General features: G+C 41.6%; 1 protein-coding gene across 1 annotated transcript in view; it reads right to left on the reverse strand.

Annotated features, from left to right (window-relative positions):
* The window catches only part of LOC309361673 (inter-alpha-trypsin inhibitor heavy chain H3-like), a gene marked incomplete at its 5' end in the record, with an annotated part of 69,272 nt that overhangs the window by 45,239 nt on the left and 4,480 nt on the right, over positions 1 to 19,553 (reverse strand). The window contains 15 exons of the mRNA XM_081896747.1: positions 256 to 318; positions 642 to 764; positions 861 to 899; positions 2,487 to 2,632; positions 4,282 to 4,421; positions 5,751 to 5,933; positions 6,643 to 6,824; positions 7,626 to 7,751; positions 11,131 to 11,299; positions 11,976 to 12,092; positions 14,058 to 14,186; positions 14,271 to 14,381; positions 14,483 to 14,645; positions 17,355 to 17,459; positions 17,827 to 18,030. Of these exons, the coding sequence (XP_081752873.1) occupies positions 256 to 318; positions 642 to 764; positions 861 to 899; positions 2,487 to 2,632; positions 4,282 to 4,421; positions 5,751 to 5,933; positions 6,643 to 6,824; positions 7,626 to 7,751; positions 11,131 to 11,299; positions 11,976 to 12,092; positions 14,058 to 14,186; positions 14,271 to 14,381; positions 14,483 to 14,645; positions 17,355 to 17,459; positions 17,827 to 18,030 (2,000 nt within the window). The remainder of the gene's footprint in view (positions 1 to 255; positions 319 to 641; positions 765 to 860; positions 900 to 2,486; positions 2,633 to 4,281; positions 4,422 to 5,750; positions 5,934 to 6,642; positions 6,825 to 7,625; positions 7,752 to 11,130; positions 11,300 to 11,975; positions 12,093 to 14,057; positions 14,187 to 14,270; positions 14,382 to 14,482; positions 14,646 to 17,354; positions 17,460 to 17,826; positions 18,031 to 19,553) is intronic.

Here is a 19,553-nt window from a genome sequence, read left to right on the forward strand (position 1 = left end):
ACACAGAGTGCAAGATAAGCCTAAAGCAGGGGGGTCCAAACTTTTTTCAAAGAGGGCCAGATTTGATGAAGTGAACATGAGTGAGGGCCAACCACAGTTGTTGAGATTTTTAAAGGATTTTTGAGCTTTTTTTTAGGCTTTAGGATGCACTGCCATGGGAGCCAGATTAAATCGACTGGTGGGACGGATTAGGCCCCTGAATCGGACTTTGGACATGCCTGGTCTAAACCATACAAGAATGTGATGGAGCGTTACCTTGCGCAGCAGTAATAAAAATATCGGTTTGGGGACGGTCATAGTAACGCCTAGATGGTATTGCTGAAAAAGAAGGAAGTGTTTCAGTATGTATAAGTACAGAAGCAAAGCACATTGTACCCTAATACAATTTGTGTCCATACTATCCCTGACATAAATATAATCCTTCTAGTCCCCCCCTCCTTTTTCCATCTGCACACATTGTGTTTCCTGCTTCACATGGCTGTGTCCAATGGCTCACGAAGAGAAACCCTGCTTCTGGCTCCGCCTCTCCAGAGAGAAACAGAGCCACTCTAAGCCCATATGACTTCAGCATTGCTGTTGGCGGATTTTTAGTGACTCTGCAACTTCCGTACAGGAGAGAGATAAGTGCCTCAATTCTCAACACTCCAGAAAACAGACTGTGGAGCTGTAGCTGTAAATTCGTGAAGATTTCATATTCATACCATAACTCCCGGAGTTGTCAAGAGGATCGCTACCTCCTACGATTCTAGAAGATTTTGTCATGCCTATGAGAGAGTCTCAAGGTTAGATCATTTTTCTCACAGTATATAAATTCTTAGGAATAAGTTACTGGTATTTAATTGTTGAATCAGATTACATACCAAATATTCGATGTGCAGCAGTGTTTACATTCTCATTATCTGGTCAAAGAAACAAAGACAGCTTCAATGGACTGTAAGCTCTATCTCAATTTTTATTTTTCCTGTGTTTGCCCCTACTGAATTATGCCATAGCCTTTGGGTGCTATTGGGAAGTAATGTGTGCTAATCTGTTACCTTTTTCGACTGACCTTTTTGAGAAAACTATTTCACAACAATAGTACGATTTCACAGTTTTGGGGTACCTAAATTGCTCAGTGGAAACCAGAAAAGATATGTCACCAACGTTCTTCATACTCATTGTAGCTCCATAGAAATCAATAGACTTAAGTTACTTATTACTGAAGTTATTGGATTTTAATGGGTCTCTGTATGACTTAACAGACAATCACTCACCAAATTCTATTGCTGAAAACCACAAACCAGATCAGGAATAATGCCAAAGAGTCTGCCTATTATATCATTCTAAGCATTTCACACTATTTTCTATTGTCGGACCAAGGGAAGTATTAAAGGTAAAGGGACCCCTGACGATTACGTCCAGTCGTGACCAACTCTGGGGTTGCGACACTCATCTCGTTTTATTGGCCGAGAAAGCCGGTGTACAGCTTCCAGGTCATATGGCCAGCATGACTAAGCCGCTTCTGGCGAACCAGAGCAGCACACAGAAAAGCCCTTTACCTTCCCACCGGAGCGGTACCTATTTATCTACTTGCACTTTGATGTGCTTTTTGATCTGCTAGGTTGGCAGGAGCGGGGACTGAGCAACGGGAGCTCACCCCGTTGTAGGGATTTGAACCACCGACCTTCTGATTGGCAAGTCCTAGGCTTTGTGGTTTAACCTACAGCACCACCCGTGTCCTCAAGGGGGACTAATAGTCCTACTCTATTCTGCCTTGGTCAGACCACACCTGGAGTCCTGTGTCCAATTCTGGGCATCACAGTTTAAGAAGGCTATTGGCAAGCTGGAACATGTGCAGAGGAGGGTAACCAAGATGATCAAGGGTCTGGCCACCAAACCTTATGAGAAGTGATTGAGGGTATTGGGTGTTAAGATGGGAGAAGAGAAGACTAAAAGGTGATTTGACAGCCATTTTCAACTATCTGAAGGGCTGTCACGTGGAAGATGGAGCAAGCTTGTTTTCTGCAGCTCCAGAAACCAATGAACCAATGGATTCAAATGACAATAAAGGAGCTTCCAAATAAACACCAGCAAGAACTTCTGACAGAAGTGTAATGGACTCCCTTGGAAAGTGGTTGACTTTCCTTCATTGGAAGTTTTTAAACATTGGTTAGATGGCCATCTGCCAGGGATTCTTTAGTTGTGTTTTCTGGCATCCCTTCAAACTCTACAGTTCTATGATTCTACGAAAGGTATATTCAGCACCAGTAAGATACCAGTGCTATCACATCAGTGACGTCACCTTTCTTCACATAATTATAAGCTACATTTATCATTATCCTTGTCTCAATAGTTATCCTTCTATCTGACTGTTTTATCACTCTCCCAACACGCCCGCATAGTCAGAGCTCTCAACTCATTCTTCCAGCACTGAACTTGAAGGAGATTCAAAAGATAAATGCATGTATCACTTCAGTTTGAGATGGGAGCAATTTGTTCTGATTTACCTGCCTCTGTAGGCTTGTTTGCCACCTCTTGAGCATCAGGTTTGGTGACCACCATGGAAGTGAGGGGTGTAACAAATCCAAACTTCAAGGAGATGTTCAAAACTTGAGCTTCCAGGTTTTCCCGTTGTTCTCCATCAGCTGAAGCACTAGGATACAGAGGCAAAATCTGCACTGTCTGCTTGCTACACATGATCCAGTGAAACAAACTACAGAGGCTTATATACACTTCTGGTTTTATGTTAGGAATGTTGGCTTGTATCCAACTAGATAACTGCACACACAGAACAACACCCACAAGTGTATCAGGACTTCCCCTCCTTCTCCTACCCCCATGGGCCCCCTACACCAGCCTCTAACCTGCTCTGAAGCGTTTGGGGGGGAACCCAGAATAGATTTGGGGGGACAAGCAAGGGGAGAAGATGGAAAGGAGTTGTGCTGTGTTTCATGTACACAGTAATTGAGTTTGATACAACCTGCTATGATTTACACCCTCTCACTGAAACAGACATAGCCACACAATATATTTAAAGCACATTTATACAGTCATGGCTTCTCCCAAAGAAAGCTCAAGTCTGCTTTCTACACATGATCCAGTGAAACAAAATACAGAGACTTACGTATACGCGTTGGGTTTTATGTTAGGAATGCAGGCTTGTATCCAACTAGATAACTGCACACACAGAACAACACCCACATTTATACAGTCATGGCTTCTCCCAAAGAATTCTGTGAATGTAATTTTCCTCACCATTCCCAGAAGCTATAACAAACTATATTCCTGGGATTCTGTTGAGGAACGTATGTGCTTTAAATATATATTTACATTAGTATTAGGATAACAATATCAAATATATAAAAGAATGTATGGGTTAGGGTATTTTTGTATATATTTATTAGTTTTTTCCCCTCCTTTACACAGTTGTGTGTTCTTTGTTCTTTCCCCCCTTTTTGACCACTTTATTGCTTTGTAGTTGAAAAAAATTCAATAAAATATCAATTTTAAATATATGGTGTGGATGTGACTACAATAATGAAAGCCAAGGGATTGTCAGCATGAGTCTAGATCTTGCAGAAAGAAGTGTTTCTCAAGTCACTAAGCAACTATTACTCACTTTGTGTTATGAGTTGCGAGGGAGTAGGCTGTATGCCGAGACCCTTCTAATCCCTGGATCCAGCAAGTGTTAAAAACGAATCAAGGATTCAAATTCCTGGAATAGCCAGGCTAGCTTCCTGGTGAGGTCATGGACTGTTAAGGTAACAAAAGAAGTGGATATGTGCCAGACAGCAAATGGGTGCCCCCCCCAACTTGCTGGTAGTTAGAAAGATAAAGGCCAGGGTTGGGAGTTAAGTTATGGGAGCTAGAATCTGGAAGCAAAGCTGTGGGCTGGGTAGCCAGAGAGAGAGAGAGAGAGCCGTGCCTGATTTCTTTTGGGATCCAAGGTTGTGGCTATAGGAGAAGAATAATCCTCTTGAGGAGTTAATGCTGTGAACCCCTCCATCTGTATGTGTCTGTATGTACGTGTAAATAAACCATACACAGTCATTCCTTGGATCCCGAATGCTTCTGTTTGGCTCCCAAACGCTACAAACCCAGAACTGGAAGCTGTACTTTGGTTGTTGAACATTTTCAGAAGTTGAACAGATTTCTGGAACGGATTCCATTTGACAACCAAGGTATGACTGTATCATAAATACACCACAGCCTCATTCCAAGGGGAACATGAACCCTAGATAAGCACATAGAACCCCTGGAATCTCACATGCTTCAGAGCTTGCAACACTATTATTAGCTTACGATTTTTCTAGCAGCTGCTGAATTGTCAAGTAGGCCCATAATCTCTCAATGAAATTTCCAAAGATGTATTTCTGATGCTGAAATACTTGCTCCTTTTCTCTTATATTTGCCTCTTCTTTAAGAGTAAGTTCACTGGCATGCTGAAAAACGAGCGGGGAGTGCGAGTTATTCAAAGTAACACTCAATCTGAATATAAGCAACACATACTGTTTTCTGCACAAACTGATGTTAGAGGGGAAAACCTATTTAAGCAAACTTTTAAGATTGGAGGGAAGAGAGAAGAGCAGGCATCTACTGCATTTATGAAAACAACAAATTATGAATATAACAATAAAAATAAGACAATTGTGAGCTCATGTTTTTGCTGGAGATGCTGAGATCCAAGCGTGCATGGCTGCCATGTCCCCTCATGCTGCCCTCCCCGAGGGGTCTTGCAAAGCAGTTCAGGGCTGGCTCAGGGAGGGTGGCTGGAGCAGCCTGCCCCCCAATGTGCCTGGAGCGCCCCGTCAGCCCCCTCCCTGCTACGCCCCTGGTTGCATACATTTAGGCTCCAGGCAAAACTGTTTCTTTTCAACATACATTTGGCAGATTAACCTTCTATAGCTTCTTAAATGTGTTTGTGCGAGGGAGCGTCATTGATTTGTTTTGGTAGCAATGCGCTCTACGTGGGGCTACCTTTGAAGGTGACCCAGAAACTACAACTAATCCAGAATGCGGCAGCTAGACTGGTGACTGGAGGTGGCCACTGAGACCATATAACACCGGTCTTGAAAGACCTACATTGGCTCCCAATACGTTTCCAAGCACAATTCAAAGCGTTGGTGCTGACCTTTAAAGCCCTAAATGGCCTCGGTCCAGTATATCTGAAGGAGCGTCTCCACCCCCATCGTTCTGCCAGGACACTGAGGTCCAGCGCCGAGGGCCTTCTGGCGGTTCCCTCACTGCGAGAAGCCAAGTTACAGGGAACCAGGCAGAGGGCCTTCTCGGTAGTGGCGCCCTCCCTGTGGAATGTCCACCAGATGCCAAAGAGAACAACAACTACCAGACTTTTAGAAGACATCTGAAGGCGGCCTGTTTAGGGAGGCTTTTAATGTTTGATGTAGTATAGTACTTTAATATTTTTTTTGGAAGCCGCCCAGAGTGGTTGGGGAAACCCAGCCAGATGGGCGGGGTATAAATTAATAATAATAATAATAATAATAATAATAATAATAATAATAATAATTGTTTTTATATCTGTTTTATTATGTATTATGTATTTTGTATTCTCATTTCGTATTTTTCTATTTTAAACCTCCCTGGGATATTTGGATGAAGGATTTCCCCCCCTTAAATTTCAAATACTTTAAAAAATCATAAATGGAAAAGCAGAGTTTTAGTTTCAAAGCAGAATGTACCACAGAATGTTGGGGAAAGAAAAATGACTATGCAGCCCAAAGTCGTTCATACAAAAGAAGCAATTTACTTACTCCTTTAGCCTTAATTTCCACAGGAAGATCGTCAACGTCATTGCCGAGCTTTCCTGCTACAACAATTTCAGAGCCATCAAAGAGCAACTTGAAATTATTCTGAGTTATTTCCAGTACGGCATTGTCTGGGTACTTCATTTCAATCTCTTTCAGGATAGGCATAGCTACCTCTTGATAAAAGCCCTTGAATGAGACAGACAGAAAATGTAACCATAGGAACAAATCAGATTGGCAGAAGCCTGCACAAATGCTTCTGTTAATGCAATGAGACTCTCCCCCGCTCTCCTTCCTCCATGTGCCCCCACACCCTCCAAAATTGGCTCTGGGGTGGTCAGGAGAACCCCCAGAACAGCATGCATAGGAAGCAGAGAGGGGAAGGCTCCGTGTTGACGGAACGCTTTCCATAGCACAACAAGGGACGCAGGTGGTGCCATGGTCTAAACCACTAAGCCTCTTGGGCTTGCCAATCAGAAGGTTGGCGGTTTGAATCCCTGCAACAGGGTGAGCTCCTGTTGCTCTGTTCGAGCTCCTGCCAACCTAGCAGTTCGAAAGCACGCCAGTGCAATTAGATAAATAGGTTCCGCTGCAGTGGGAAGGTAAACAGTGTTTTCGTGCGCTCTGGTTTCCGTCACGGTGCTCTGTTGTGCCAGAAGCGGTTTAGTCATGCTGCCCACATGACCTGGAAAACTGTTTGTGGACAAACGCTGGCTCCCTCGGCCTGAAAGTGAGATGAGCGCTATTCCCCATAGTCGCCTCTGACTGGACTTAACCATCCAGGGGTCCTTTACCTACCTTTTAACCTATAGCACAACACTGAATTCCTTTCCATAGACAAATATTTTGGCCTACCTGAAAACAGTTGTATATGTTTTGATTGTTGTTTCTCCCCTACCTGGAGCTGCAAGGCTGCATCTGAGTCCTCGTATATTCGGCGAGCCACTCCCCCATTTTCTAAAGCCATCTTCTCCAAAAATGTGTAGCTGACGTCAAATCCAAAGCCAAGGCAGTAGAGGAAGTACTTCCCCTCATTAGCTTCCCGTATGTTTCTTTGAATCCTATCAATGTTTGTTTCACCTGTCATATATGGGTATAAAATGTGAACACACCCCGGCCACTGATAAAATAATTAAATATGCTGTATTTTGAAAGAAACAAGCAGATGTTGGGAGTATAAAAAATATTAATGAGTTTACAAACACCCGCTGACTTTTCAATTAAAGAAAAAAAACTTTCAGAAGCAAATATTGGATATCTGTGTTCAACTATAATACATATTTCTTCTGTACCAAGAAAAATGTTTTGTATTTAGGATAAACTATTTCTTATTGAGAAACTGCAGAAGTACTATATTGTAGCCAGATAAAGGCTATATTGTTTTTTCCCCATCTGGCACTCATACAATCTAGTGAGTCCGAAGTAAATGAAGGTGTGAAAGAGAGTTATAAAACATGAGGAAATTTTGTAGACTTATACGGCAAGCTGATGTCTGGAGGATATTCTGTGTTCCCACTTAGGCTGTAACTGCTTGAAAAAAGTTCTGCTGAGGATCCATCTGTGTGTGATTTTTCACTCCTCTCTGTTTAGCATCCTCCTCCCTCTGTTTAGACTTTTTTGCTTATTTGCTTATCTCTTTGTCAATTGTATGGATATGTTGAATGTTTAAGAGGCTCGAAAAAACCAAATCCAAAGATATTGGGAAAATCTTTACTGGAAGGTTTGAAACGGCCAATTGTTGAAGAGAAAGAGAAGCTTGAAAAGGGAGTCACACACACAGAAAATGTCTGATTAAAGTAATTGTTGATAAGTATGCATTAAAAATAAAAAATATAAATGAAAATAATAGCAGAATGTGTGGCTTTACTGTTTCTAACTTACCAGTAGTAGGTTGACCGTCTGTCAGCAAAATTATCAGGGAAATGCTTTGGTCTGGCAATAGCTCAGCTATGGTGTCTTTGTCCAGTGAGTGTATTGCCTTCTGAAGAGCACCATTAATATCTGTTGCTGTAATGGGAAAGAAAACAGGTCAGTGGATTTGACCAGAGATTTATATTGTTCGTCAGAGATCTAGTGAGGATGCTTCAAAGGTATGGAGGGAGAGAGACAGCCAGGGCCATCCCAATAGTTATACAGTCTTGAAAAGGCAGCCAATTAATGGTTATTTCATTTCTTATTTGCAATATTGTGAAATCCAGTCCATGAGTTTTGAACATACAAAGAAGACAAACACAAAAGAAATAAATGCAAAGTTACTGAAATCACTGGGTACAGTCAATAGTTTCACAACTGAATTAAGAGAAACAGGCAAATTAATTTCATTCAATCTTAATTTTGCTGTTATATAAATAAATAAATAAAGGCTTTATTTTCACCCAGCCCATGTTTTATGTGTGTTCCAGTTTGCCAAGGTCTGGCGGAGTTGTAACCCAGGCCTTAGAAAAATGCTCTAGAAACTAGGCGCTAGGGTGGATAATGCTATAGATTTCTGATGGGCCTTTTCTCATGCCTAAGGGTTGTTTGAGTTCTTAATAAAGTGCTTTGGCATATCTTGCATTATTACTGCAATGTTTAATTGCTGGGGTGGGAGGAGAGGCCCTTGTAGGATATTCTATTTCTTGTGCCAAAATATCTTGACTTGGCACCTTGGTGGGCATTTGCTCCTGCATCGAAGGCAAGATGTTGCCCTGGGGATATGGGGAAAGAAAGCAAAAAGACCTAGACTAGTAGAAATCTATGGCTTAAAGAAAATAAAATAGCACTGATATAATCCACTTAATGTGGATTATAAAATTTTTGCAGACATTTTGGCAAAAAGACTGAAGAGAGTGTTGTTAGGGGAGATTCATAAGGACCAAACAGGCTTTCTCCCAGGGAGACATATGTCAGACAATGTGAGGAACATTATAGACATTTTGGAGTTGCTAGAAGTGGACATTAACAGGAAGGCTGTTCTAAGTTTTGTGGACGCGGAGAAAGCCTTTGATAATATTTGCTGCAGCTTTATGAAGAAGAATCTCCAAGGGATGGGGGTAGGCCAAGGTTTTCAAAACGGTATAGGTGCAATATATTCTAAACAAAAAGCAAAGCTAATTGTAAACAATGTAGTAACAGAGGAAATACCAATAGAAAAAGGTACACGACAGGGATGCCCAATATCCCCTTTGCTTTTTATATCAGTCCTGGAGGTTTTGTTAAATATGATTAGAAGGGACCAGTTGGTTAAAGGTATTCAGGTCGGAGCCAAAAACTACAAGTTAAGAGCATTTGCAGATGACTTAGTGTTAACTTTGCAACAGCCAGACACTAGTACCAAAAGAGTATTAGAACTAATTGAGATATTTGGTCAAGTAGCAGGATTTAAACTGAACAAACAGAAAACGAAAGTGTTGGAAAAAAACTTAACAATGGAAGAAAGAGAGAGATTTCAGAGTGAAACAGGGTTGGAAATAACAAAAAAAGTGAAATATCTGGGGGTGAACTTAACATCTAAGAATGTGAATTTATTTAAAGACAATTATGAAAAGTGTTGGACAGAAGTAAAGAAAGATTTAGAAATATGGTCTAGACTGAGACTTTCCTTGTTAGGTCGAATTGCTGTTATTAAGATGAATGTATTGCCTAGAATGTTATTTTTGTTTCAGACGTTACAGATTTTAGACAAGATGGACTGCTTTAAGAAGTGGCAGAAAGACATATCAAAATTTGTCTGGCAGGGCAAAAAGCCCAGAATAAAATTTAAGACTTTAACTGATGCAAAAGATAGAGGGGGCTTTGCCCTGCCGGACTTAAGACTTTATTATGAATCAGCAACTTTCTGCTGGTTGAAACATTGGCTGCTTCTTGAGGATACAGACATCTTGGATTTGGAAGGGTATGATAATAACTTCGGTTGGCATGCATATCTATGGTATGACAAGGTAAAGGTGTATAAAAGTTTCAAAAACCATATTGTCAGGAAAGCATTATATAATGTTTGGATTCGATACAAAGATTTGTTGGAAAGTAAAACCCCCAGGTGGTTGTCACCAATGGAAGCTAAGGCGGTGAAAAAACTTAATATGGACTCTAATTGGCCAAAATATTGTGAAATCCTAGAACAAGATGGTGAGAAGTTTAAACTTCAGAGTTACGAGGAACTAAAGTCCAAAGTTCGAGATTGGTTACATTATCGCCAGATAAATGAGACATTTAAGCAGGACAGGAAAATAGGATTTCAGAAGGAGAGGTCAAAGTTAGAAACAGAATTGTTAGAACCCAATACCAAAAATTTGTCTAGGATGTATAACTTGCTGTTGAAATGGAATACACAGGATGAAACGGTGAAATCAGCTATGATTAAATGGGCACAGGATATCGGTCATGATATTATGTTTGCTGACTGGGAACAGTTATGGACCACTGGTGTTAAGTTCACGGCATGTAATGCCCTAAAAGAAAACATAATGAAAATGATCTACAGGTGGTACATGACCCCAGTCAAGCTTGCAAAAATTTACCATTTGCCCAATAACAAATGTTGGAAATGTAATGAGACTGAAGGTACTTTCTACCACCTTTGGTGGACCTGCCCAAAGATTAAAGCCTTTTGGGAAATGATCTATAATGAAATTAAGAAAGTCCTTAAATGGACCTTTCCTAAGAAACCTGAGGCTTTCCTCCTGGGCATGGTTGGCCAAATGGTGCCAAAGAAGGATAGGATTTTTTTTATGTATGCAACCACAGCAGCAAGAATTCTTCTGGCAAAGTATTGGAAGATGCAAGAACTACCTACTCTGGAAGAATGGCAGACAAAGGTGACAGACTTCATGGGACTAGCAGAGATGACCGGCAGAATCCAAGACCAGGGGAAAGAGACAGTGGAAGAGGACTGGAAGAAATTTAAAATATATCTTAAAAATTGTTGTAAAATTGAGGAGTGTTAGGATGTCAAGGGGTATGAAGTAGAGAAATACAGCTGTAACTAATAAATTTGAGGAAAATTAATGAAAAGGAAGTTAATTAGATAAACTGACTAAAGGGTTGCTAAAGAATTTTGGGATAAGGATGCAGCGAAAGGGAGGTATGGGGAAGTCGATATATGTTCAATGTTGTGTTTGTTTTTGTTTTGGGATGTCTCTGTTTTTTATTATGTGTTTGAAAAATTAATAAAAAATTTATTATAAAAAAAAGAAAATAAAATAGCACTAAGTCCACAAAGAAAAATCAAGAGACAAGCAAGTTTAGACATACAGTATGCAAATGGGAGTTAATACACTGAACAATTATAGAGGAGGAATATGGCCATATTTCTGAGCATAAAAAATAAGAAGCTGTTGAATGAAAAACCGAATTAGGTAAAACTCTGCTGAAAAACTTGACAAGTCTGTTCAGTTGACAAACTTACTTCCTCCAGCAGAAATGGTCTCAACATGTCGTTTAGCCCGTTCCACGTTCTCCTCTGTAGCTTGCAACAAAGATGAAGTCCATAACCTCACAGTTCCACTAAAGAGAACTAAGCTAAAGTAATCTTCAGGATTAAGGTCTTCCAAAATCTTTTTCATTGCCTCTTTTGTCTATAAAAAGTAATAAAGCAATGTGTGGCTTGTTTCAGACTGTAGTAGAATTTACATGCTCTGCTGCTGGTCTTCTAAAGTAAATTCAGTCAAGAGAAGGTGTGGCAATGTGTCATTACACATCATGCACTGCTGTACCTCTCTTGCCCCTTGAGATTCCTCCCAGAAAGGCAATTCTAGGGTTGTAGCAATAGGAGTGATGCATCTCCAGTGCTTTATGCACACGCAGACCCAACTGATTTCCAGAATGTGGCCTAGCTTTTCCTGGGAGATGCTTGAGGTGCTACAAAAGCCAGTAAAACCTATTGTACCAGTGAGAGAACAAGGGAATGTGTGGACCCTGGGAATTGGCAGTCCTACAATACTGCTTTCCTTACTTTAAAGGCTATCTTGCATAAAGAGGCATAGGAGGCAGTGGGCTTGAAAAATAGGACAGGGACTAAGTCCAAACTACTGTAAATGAGCAAGGCTCTAAGGAGCTAAAGCACTTGTTCTTATGTGCCTCAGCTCTCAAATCTCAAAGAGAGGAGCAGTTTGGTCCTGCTGTGGGATAGCAGACTCCATAAAGATTCATTGTGACTGTCAAAGAGATACTGCTATTGTCACTGGTAATTAACATACCGTTGGCGTAGCATGGCACAAACACTAGAACATTTTCTATTTGGAAAAACATTACCTGCTGTATTTTCTTCCCCCCCATAGATCCACTCGTGTCTATGACAAAGACCACGTTTTTGGGAAATGCTGGCATTTGACTGGGTGCAAAATAATGCACAAAATATCCATTAACAACCTGAAAACAAAATAAGTGGTATTAAGGCATTACACATTCATATCACAACACAGCAGTGTATAAAGTAAGTCAAACTATGGAACTTGCTCACACCGGTAGCCGTGATGGCCACCACCTTGGATGCTTTTAAAAGAGGATTAGACAAATTCATAGGGGATAAGGCTATTGATGGCCACAATGGCTATTTTCTGCCTCCACAGCTTCTGAATGACAGAAACCACAGGAGGAAAGAGTGTTCTTGTGCTCGAATCCTGCTTCCTGGTTTCCCACAGGCAACTGTTCAACCACTGTGAGAAACAGAAAGCTAGGCTACATGGGCCATTGGCTTTCTCCACCAGGTTTTTCTTATGCTCTTGCTTTCTTATGACCACATGTCAATTCAACTATATCATGCGCACAAAAACTCATTGTGTGAGCAGTACAACCAACCCTTTAAATGTAGGCTAATCCAGCCTCATATAATCAGCATGCTTGAATCTAATCAATGCAAGAAGGGGTTAAAGTCATAGAGTAACCTGTCCTAGCAGGTTTAGCCTATGTAACTTCCCCTCACCCTGGTAGGAAATAGGTAACCAAGCTTTTGTTCCTTCAGTCTACATGTGAACATGGGTGTGTGAGGAGCTTTGAGCTGCAGCCTCTTTTGTTTGAGACAAGTATGGAGTCTGAAACAAACATTTTCCTATACCAATAGTTTAGGACAGGCATAGGCAAACTCAGCCTTCCAGATGTTTTTGGCCTACAACTCCCATGATCCCCAGCTAACAGGACCAGTGGTCAGGGATGATGGGAAATGTAGTCCTAAAGCATTTGGAGGGCCAAGTTTGCCTATGCCTGGTTTAGGAACTTTTACCATTTTGTAACCAAGCTACATTTTCCTGCCTCTGCATCTTTTCTGAATGCTTTATAGTAAGGCACATTTATCTGACCCAAGGAGAGTTTGTAAGTACAGTGGTACCTTGGATTAAGAACTTAATTCGTTCTGGAGGTTCATTCTTAACCTGAAACTGTTCTCATCCTGAGGTACCACTTTAGCTAATGGGGCCTCCCACTGCTGCTCCGCCACTGCCGCACGATTTCTGTTCTCATCCTGAAGCAAAGTTCTTAACTCGAGGTACTATTTCTGGGTTTGCGGAGTCTGTAACCTGAAGCGTATGTAACCTGAACCGTCTCTAACCCGAGGTACCACTGTAAACCATTTTTATAATTTACCAGATGTGGTCTCTTTCTATGCCAGGGGAAGTGGAAAACTTTGGAAGGACATTTTAAAGGGAGACATTTCGGAATTCACTGAAAAGGGCACGTTTTAAGGATTTACATCCTATATTTTTACACTTTGCTTTACTGCATGTTTTGCCATGTTAAATCTCTGCTGGGGTTCTCTCTTGTCCCAAACTTGGATCTTGACTTTCAGGAGCAGATGAACTGAAGACAAAGCAACTAGCAGGGGAAACCTACATAGGTCTACTGAAAAGTAAGTCCCATTGAGTTCAACAGGGCTTTCTCCCAGGTAAGTGAGCATAGGATTGCAGCTTAAACCAGCCTTTTAGATAAACACATCCACTTTACTGGTATGTCAACAGGGTTTGTGTTCCTAGAGATACAATATTTGTCTTTTAAACTGTGATTAGAGACCCTTTGCCTTTGCAGTTAGTTTTCTGTGGTGAAATTACTGCAGGGATGTCCTTAGACTACATGAAGACTAGGAAAATGAGAAGCCAACAACTGTTCATCTAAAGGAAGTTCCTGTTCTCTTTCTTACTGTAGAACCTGGAAAACTGACTGGAATGTCTAAATCTCAGGGAGAAGATTATGCTACAATTCAGATCTGGTTCTTTTTGAAACGAAAGTTTAGGGGTTGCTGCCTAAAAATAAGATTATACAATTTGTAAATAGGCCTTTTCCTATGCCCCCCCTTGAATTTAGCTAAGTGATGCCTATTACTCTGAATTCTCAGTAATTTTTTACCTGTATATCACCTGCAGTCTCACTCCTTTTAACATCATAACGTATGAGAAAATCTCCATCGAGCAGTGTGTCATCCACTCCAGGGGTTTTTCTTTGTTGATCTATGGTTGGTTTAAATGAAATGTGGGCCTAAATAAGAGCCACAAAAGCAAACAATCAGTCAAGCTTTTTTTAAAAAAGCATGCTAAGTTTTGTAGTCCCTATAATGCATACCTTTGTCTCATTCTGCACCTTTGTTAGAGCATTGTTCAGTTCATTGGTGATGAAAGTGCTCTCAGTTTCCAATGCACTTATACCTTGTGGTTCAAATATGTGGGTGTCAATCTGAAGAAAACAAAAAGATGCTTCAGAGTCATAACCTTCAGCTACAACAAGGGGCCAGCAATTGGTGCCATTTATAGTAAGAGCCTCTTCCAAGAATTTACCTGAAAGTGTTTAACAAGTTGTTTGGGCTTGACCTTGATCAGCAGTTCGTACTTTCCCAGCTTTCGCTTTAGAAGTTCCTCGTATGTGAGTTCAAAGTTAACTTTGGCAGCTGCTGCAACATTGACTGAAACACGAAACTGTTCTAGTTTTCTTCCAGTTGATCTGAAGGGAAATGAGGAATTTAGGCTTTATGCAAGAATTTGGCAGCTCATGCTCAAGTTTGTCTGGGAAATGAACTCTTGAGTGATATTAAGTTGTGGACATCCACTAGCAGAATGGACTTCCGTGTGCCACAAGATGTTTCCTTCATCTTCTTCCCCTGCAGATGCTGTTTGTGTCCCACAAATCTTTTCCTGAAGAAGAATGAGAAGTCCCACTACATGAGTAGAAGTCAACTCATGTGGTACTGGATTTCGAAGTAGTGTACTGGCCCATGATAAAATGTTGCCCAAAGACTTAAGCCAACCATGTAATTGACGTGTTCTGGTTTTTAAAACCCATTTGCCACTCTTTCTAATTCTTTTAAGTTAAATCTCAACAAGCCAAAGAATGGAAGAAAGCATATCTAAACAATTGTACACATTTGTGCTGAATGTTTTTGTTGAACTGAAAGGGATGATCTAAACAGAGGATACTGAACAAAACAGGATATACTAAACAAACACACTAGAGAAATTCTTCAAAGTTCAGTGTCACTTATTGTTTCAGGCAAAAGGAAACAGCTCACTGACTATGATGGGGCAAGAGTAGGGTTTAAAGATTCGACACTGGTATCAACATTGCAGGCTAATTAGTGTAGTATACTTGTACTGATATTCGAGTGCAGATATTGAAGACAGGCCTCTTATACTTTTAATAGTTGTGTGTAAGAGGGAATCCTGACAGGTGTAGTTTGTCTTGTAGAGGTAAATGGAATCAATGGTTTCCTTCATTCATCCATGAAGTGCTGAAATAGCAGCATCCAAAGCACCAGGGATCCATCGAAATTGACTCTTCTAGAGCACCTGAATAGGGATGTTAAGAGCTCTGCAAGCTACCTGTCCCTGGTCTTCTTGTGGATAGGATGCTGCTGAACTTCCAAAAACTTGGGACATGACATTTCTAGAACACCTTGTGTCTTTTCTGAATACTAAAAGGCTCTCAAGAAGTGACAGTCTCCAAGAATCCTTGCTGGGGGGGAACTTCTCAGGGAAACAACAGTCAATTCATGATGCAGCTGAACATTATCATTTGTAAAGTTCATATTTGAAATATTTGAACTTCAGTTACATCACTATGCAATACCAGTGAGGGTTTGATATGGTGTCTGTAACCCTTAGCGGGTCTACTTCATGAAAGCCACCAATAGCTCTTTTAGATCGATTATAATCTAGTCAAATCTACCCTCTTTAGAATGTTATAATTTGGGCATACTGCTAGGACTGTAAAATGGAACTAGAGTGAATTGAGACTTAGGTTCTAAGAATATTGGGTTGGATCTGCAACTGTGTGAGCAAAATGCCACTTGCATGATGGAATCTTTTACCTCCTTTGCTCTGCAGCCCCTGAAAGCCCTTTCTAGAAGGTGAGGAGATCTTCAGCTACAGCTGCTACACAGTAAACTGCAGCGGGAAATGGAGCCCTGTGCTCGCAAGGTTCCTTCACTTCATTTCCATTGCTGCATTCTCAAGCCACAGCTTACACTGGGGGCACCTGACATTTAGGAGAGGCTTCTGAGCAGGTGCAAGCCAAGAGAGACAGAGGCAGAATAGACCTAGTAAATCAGCAGAACCTTGGCTCCAACCCATCTTATCCTTAATGTTTGGCTTAATAATCACAGTTGGCTTGCATTTAGGGACAATTTTTGCTCACAACATCAGGTTTGGTGACTATTTCTTTTCGCCTTTCCCTTTGGTATTGTTGTGTGATTATTTGATCAACCCATTTGGTCTATTGTGCATTTTCTTGACCCGCTTCAGCTTTGGGGAATGATGTCAGTGGTGCTAAGAAGTAGTGACAATGGCTCGTAAAGTAGTTGGTGTAAACCACTGTCAGGGGTTCAGGAGCAGAGGCACAGGAGAGGGAGGAAATGGAGAGCGAGGGGGAGGAATCCGAAGGGAGCGTAAGCGATGACAGTGGTCCAAGGTCCCTGAGTCTTTCCAGCGAATTGGAAGATTCACAGAAGGGGGCGCCCATGGTCAGAGCAAGGGGGGTGTCTAGGGGGACACCCCAGGAAGAAGGGGCCAGAGGGGACTCAGAGAGCAGCAGTTGGAAATCAGGACCAGCTTCCCCGCCAGAGCGCAGTGGGGGGGAGGAGTCCCAGGTATCGGGATCAGGCTGCTCACCACCAGTGGGAGGAGATGAGTCAGGATTGACCACGCCTCCATCGGAGAGCGCGGAAACGGTCAAGAGGAAAGTTGGAGGCTGGGCGCGCGCGCCAAGTTCAAATGTACAGGCGAGCGGCACAGCAGGGAGCCCGGATAGGGAGCCAGGTCCTAAAGCCCGCCGAAAGGAGGGACAAGAGTCAGGGGGGTCAGCGTCAGAAGAGTCCAGAAAGGAGGAGACCCCGGGGATAGAAGGACCCAGAGGAGGAAAGAGCAACGGAAGAGGTGGAGTAAGGCTAGAGTCTTAAACTGGTGTACAGGGGGTGGAGACTCAGACGGAGCTTCACCGATCTAGGTTCTAAGACGTAGAGCTGCACGCTGCGGCTTGGAAATGGAAACTGAACTTCAATAAAGACTTTTGTACATTATTACTGACTAGCGTTGGTCCTCTGTGAGCTGGGACCTAGAGGCAGCTCTGACAACCACTTTCCAAATATTCCTATACACTTCTATCCTCTCAATGGCTTTACCCATTACTGCAATGGCGGCAGAGGGGGGAGTTGCTTACTTGACCAGTCCAGCACTCTGTCCTTGTGAAACCGCAGCATCATACTGATCTTGTGCAGATTTCTTCTCCTTGATTATTCCAGGATATGTTTCTCCATCTATGGTCCTTAACAAACAGTGTTTTGAACAGTTAAAATCAGTTAAAATAAGGAAGATAACATATCCTCTTCTGCAGCCCACCTATTCTTCCCCCAAAACTGCTCTGGAATTGGGGGGACCCTTCTGAACCATGTGGGAGGTGATGTTGGGGGAAGGTGAATTCAGTTTCAGTAAGATTGTGCTTTTATAAATTAAAAGGTGAAAATTGCACCCCCTTCCACTCATTGGGACGTTCGGTTGATGGCACTGGAACAGCTTACTGGTTGCAACTCACTTCCTCAGCTGGAAGAAGCCCTTCCATTCACAGAATAGCTGGGCTGGAGCAAGTCCTCTATCTTTTAAGAGGCCCCAGACATGAGCTTACAAAGCCTTACATGCTAAAGTTTGTGATGAAAGCTGACTTGGGTAACTCCACTTCAAAAAGAGCCTCCTTGGATTCATTCGCTCTGTTGACAACTCTGCTGGTGATTACTGTGTGGGCATATCGTGAGGTAACTTTGCAGTCCACATGCAGGCTGTAGATTTCGATGGCATTCTGGAGAAGAAGAGGAAAAGATTCTCTGAATTCTGACAAACTTCTTCCACACCAAATGTATTATTGTAGAGCAGGATTTCATCAGCTCATTTAGTTGTCAGAGCAAGGAGAGAGTGCATTCATTAGGCTTCCACTCATGCTCCTGCCCTTAAAAATTGCCCCCTCCACTATGCCACTGGTCAGGTCATAAGTCCACCTAGCTCACTGTTGTCCTACACTGACTGGCAGGCTCTCTAGAAAACCTGGAACCCTTGGCATGCAAAACAGATACTCTTATCACAGAGTTATGCATCCTCCCAGATTATAAATTAAATTAGTAGTTTATATACTCCCATCAGTATTTAACACAACCAGTTTAATAGCAGTATTAACTAAATTAAGGTTAAAATCATACATGAATTAGATTCCCCACCCCCTCTTTTTTCATGTTTCCGAACTGCATTCGGTAACATGATAAAAAGTGGGGGAGGGGAATCTAATTCATGAGTAGTCTACTGCTGTGAATATTTTAAGGTCAAGGAAAGTAGTCATGGAAATCTGCTGCCGAAGAATAAGGACTTCCCATTACATGCCATCACCCCAAACCCCACATGAAACTAAGTTCTTTTAAAAAATTGGATATTGCAGATTTATGTACATTTCCCCAATATTCTAAAGACAAATGAGCCATCTCTAATTCAGAAAAAGGGACAATTACCTCAGGTGCCGCAGGTTCCACAAATACTTGTAGTGAAGAAAAAAACAGCCAAGCGACAAAAAAATGCCTGTCCATTTTGGATGTGACAAATCCACAGAAGTGAAGTCTTTTATACAAAAGAGTTAATGAACGACTAACGTCTGAGGGACTTTGTGGACTACTGAAGCCTAATATTTACCCACTGAATCAGAACAATATTCTTGAAACAGAACATCCCCCGTCCTGCCAATGTCACCAATCTTGTCAAGCAAGTGAATGGAAAATCTGTGTTTTACCCAATATTTACCCACTGAATCAGAACAATATTCTTGAAACAGAACATCCCCATCATGCCAATGTCACCAATCTTGTCAAGCAAGTGAATGGAAAATCTGTGTTCTACCCAATATGTCTGCAATACCAAAAATATATGAGTGGCTTCCCCCTTTCCTATGGTTTTAAGAAAGTCCGGTTCTATAAAAATTTGCAGAATATAAATCACAGAATATAATAATGTTTTTTTAAAATAATAATAATTCCATAAAGAAAATTTGTGCAGTATGCAGTAAAACCACAGTTCACAAACGGCTCGATTTTTTACCATTTCAGTCCCAAAAGCCAAAAACTCGGAAGTAAATGCTCCGGTTTTCCATTTTTTTGGCAACCCGAACGTCCGACACGGCTTCCGCTTGAGTGCAAGAATCTCTTGCAACCAATTGGAAGCTGCCCCTTGGTTGTCAAACATTTTGGAAGTCGAATGGTCTTCCAGAACGGATTACGTTCGACCACCGAGGTTTGACTGCACAGGAAATTTGATCCTTGGATCTTGGATCCTGTGTGGGCTAAGTCAGTCACCTATCCCAGACAACAATAGCACTCAAATTAACAAG

Source organism: Podarcis melisellensis (assembly GCF_964234715.1).
Source record: "Podarcis melisellensis genome assembly, chromosome: 2".
Classification (NCBI taxonomy): domain Eukaryota; kingdom Metazoa; phylum Chordata; class Lepidosauria; order Squamata; family Lacertidae; genus Podarcis; species Podarcis melisellensis.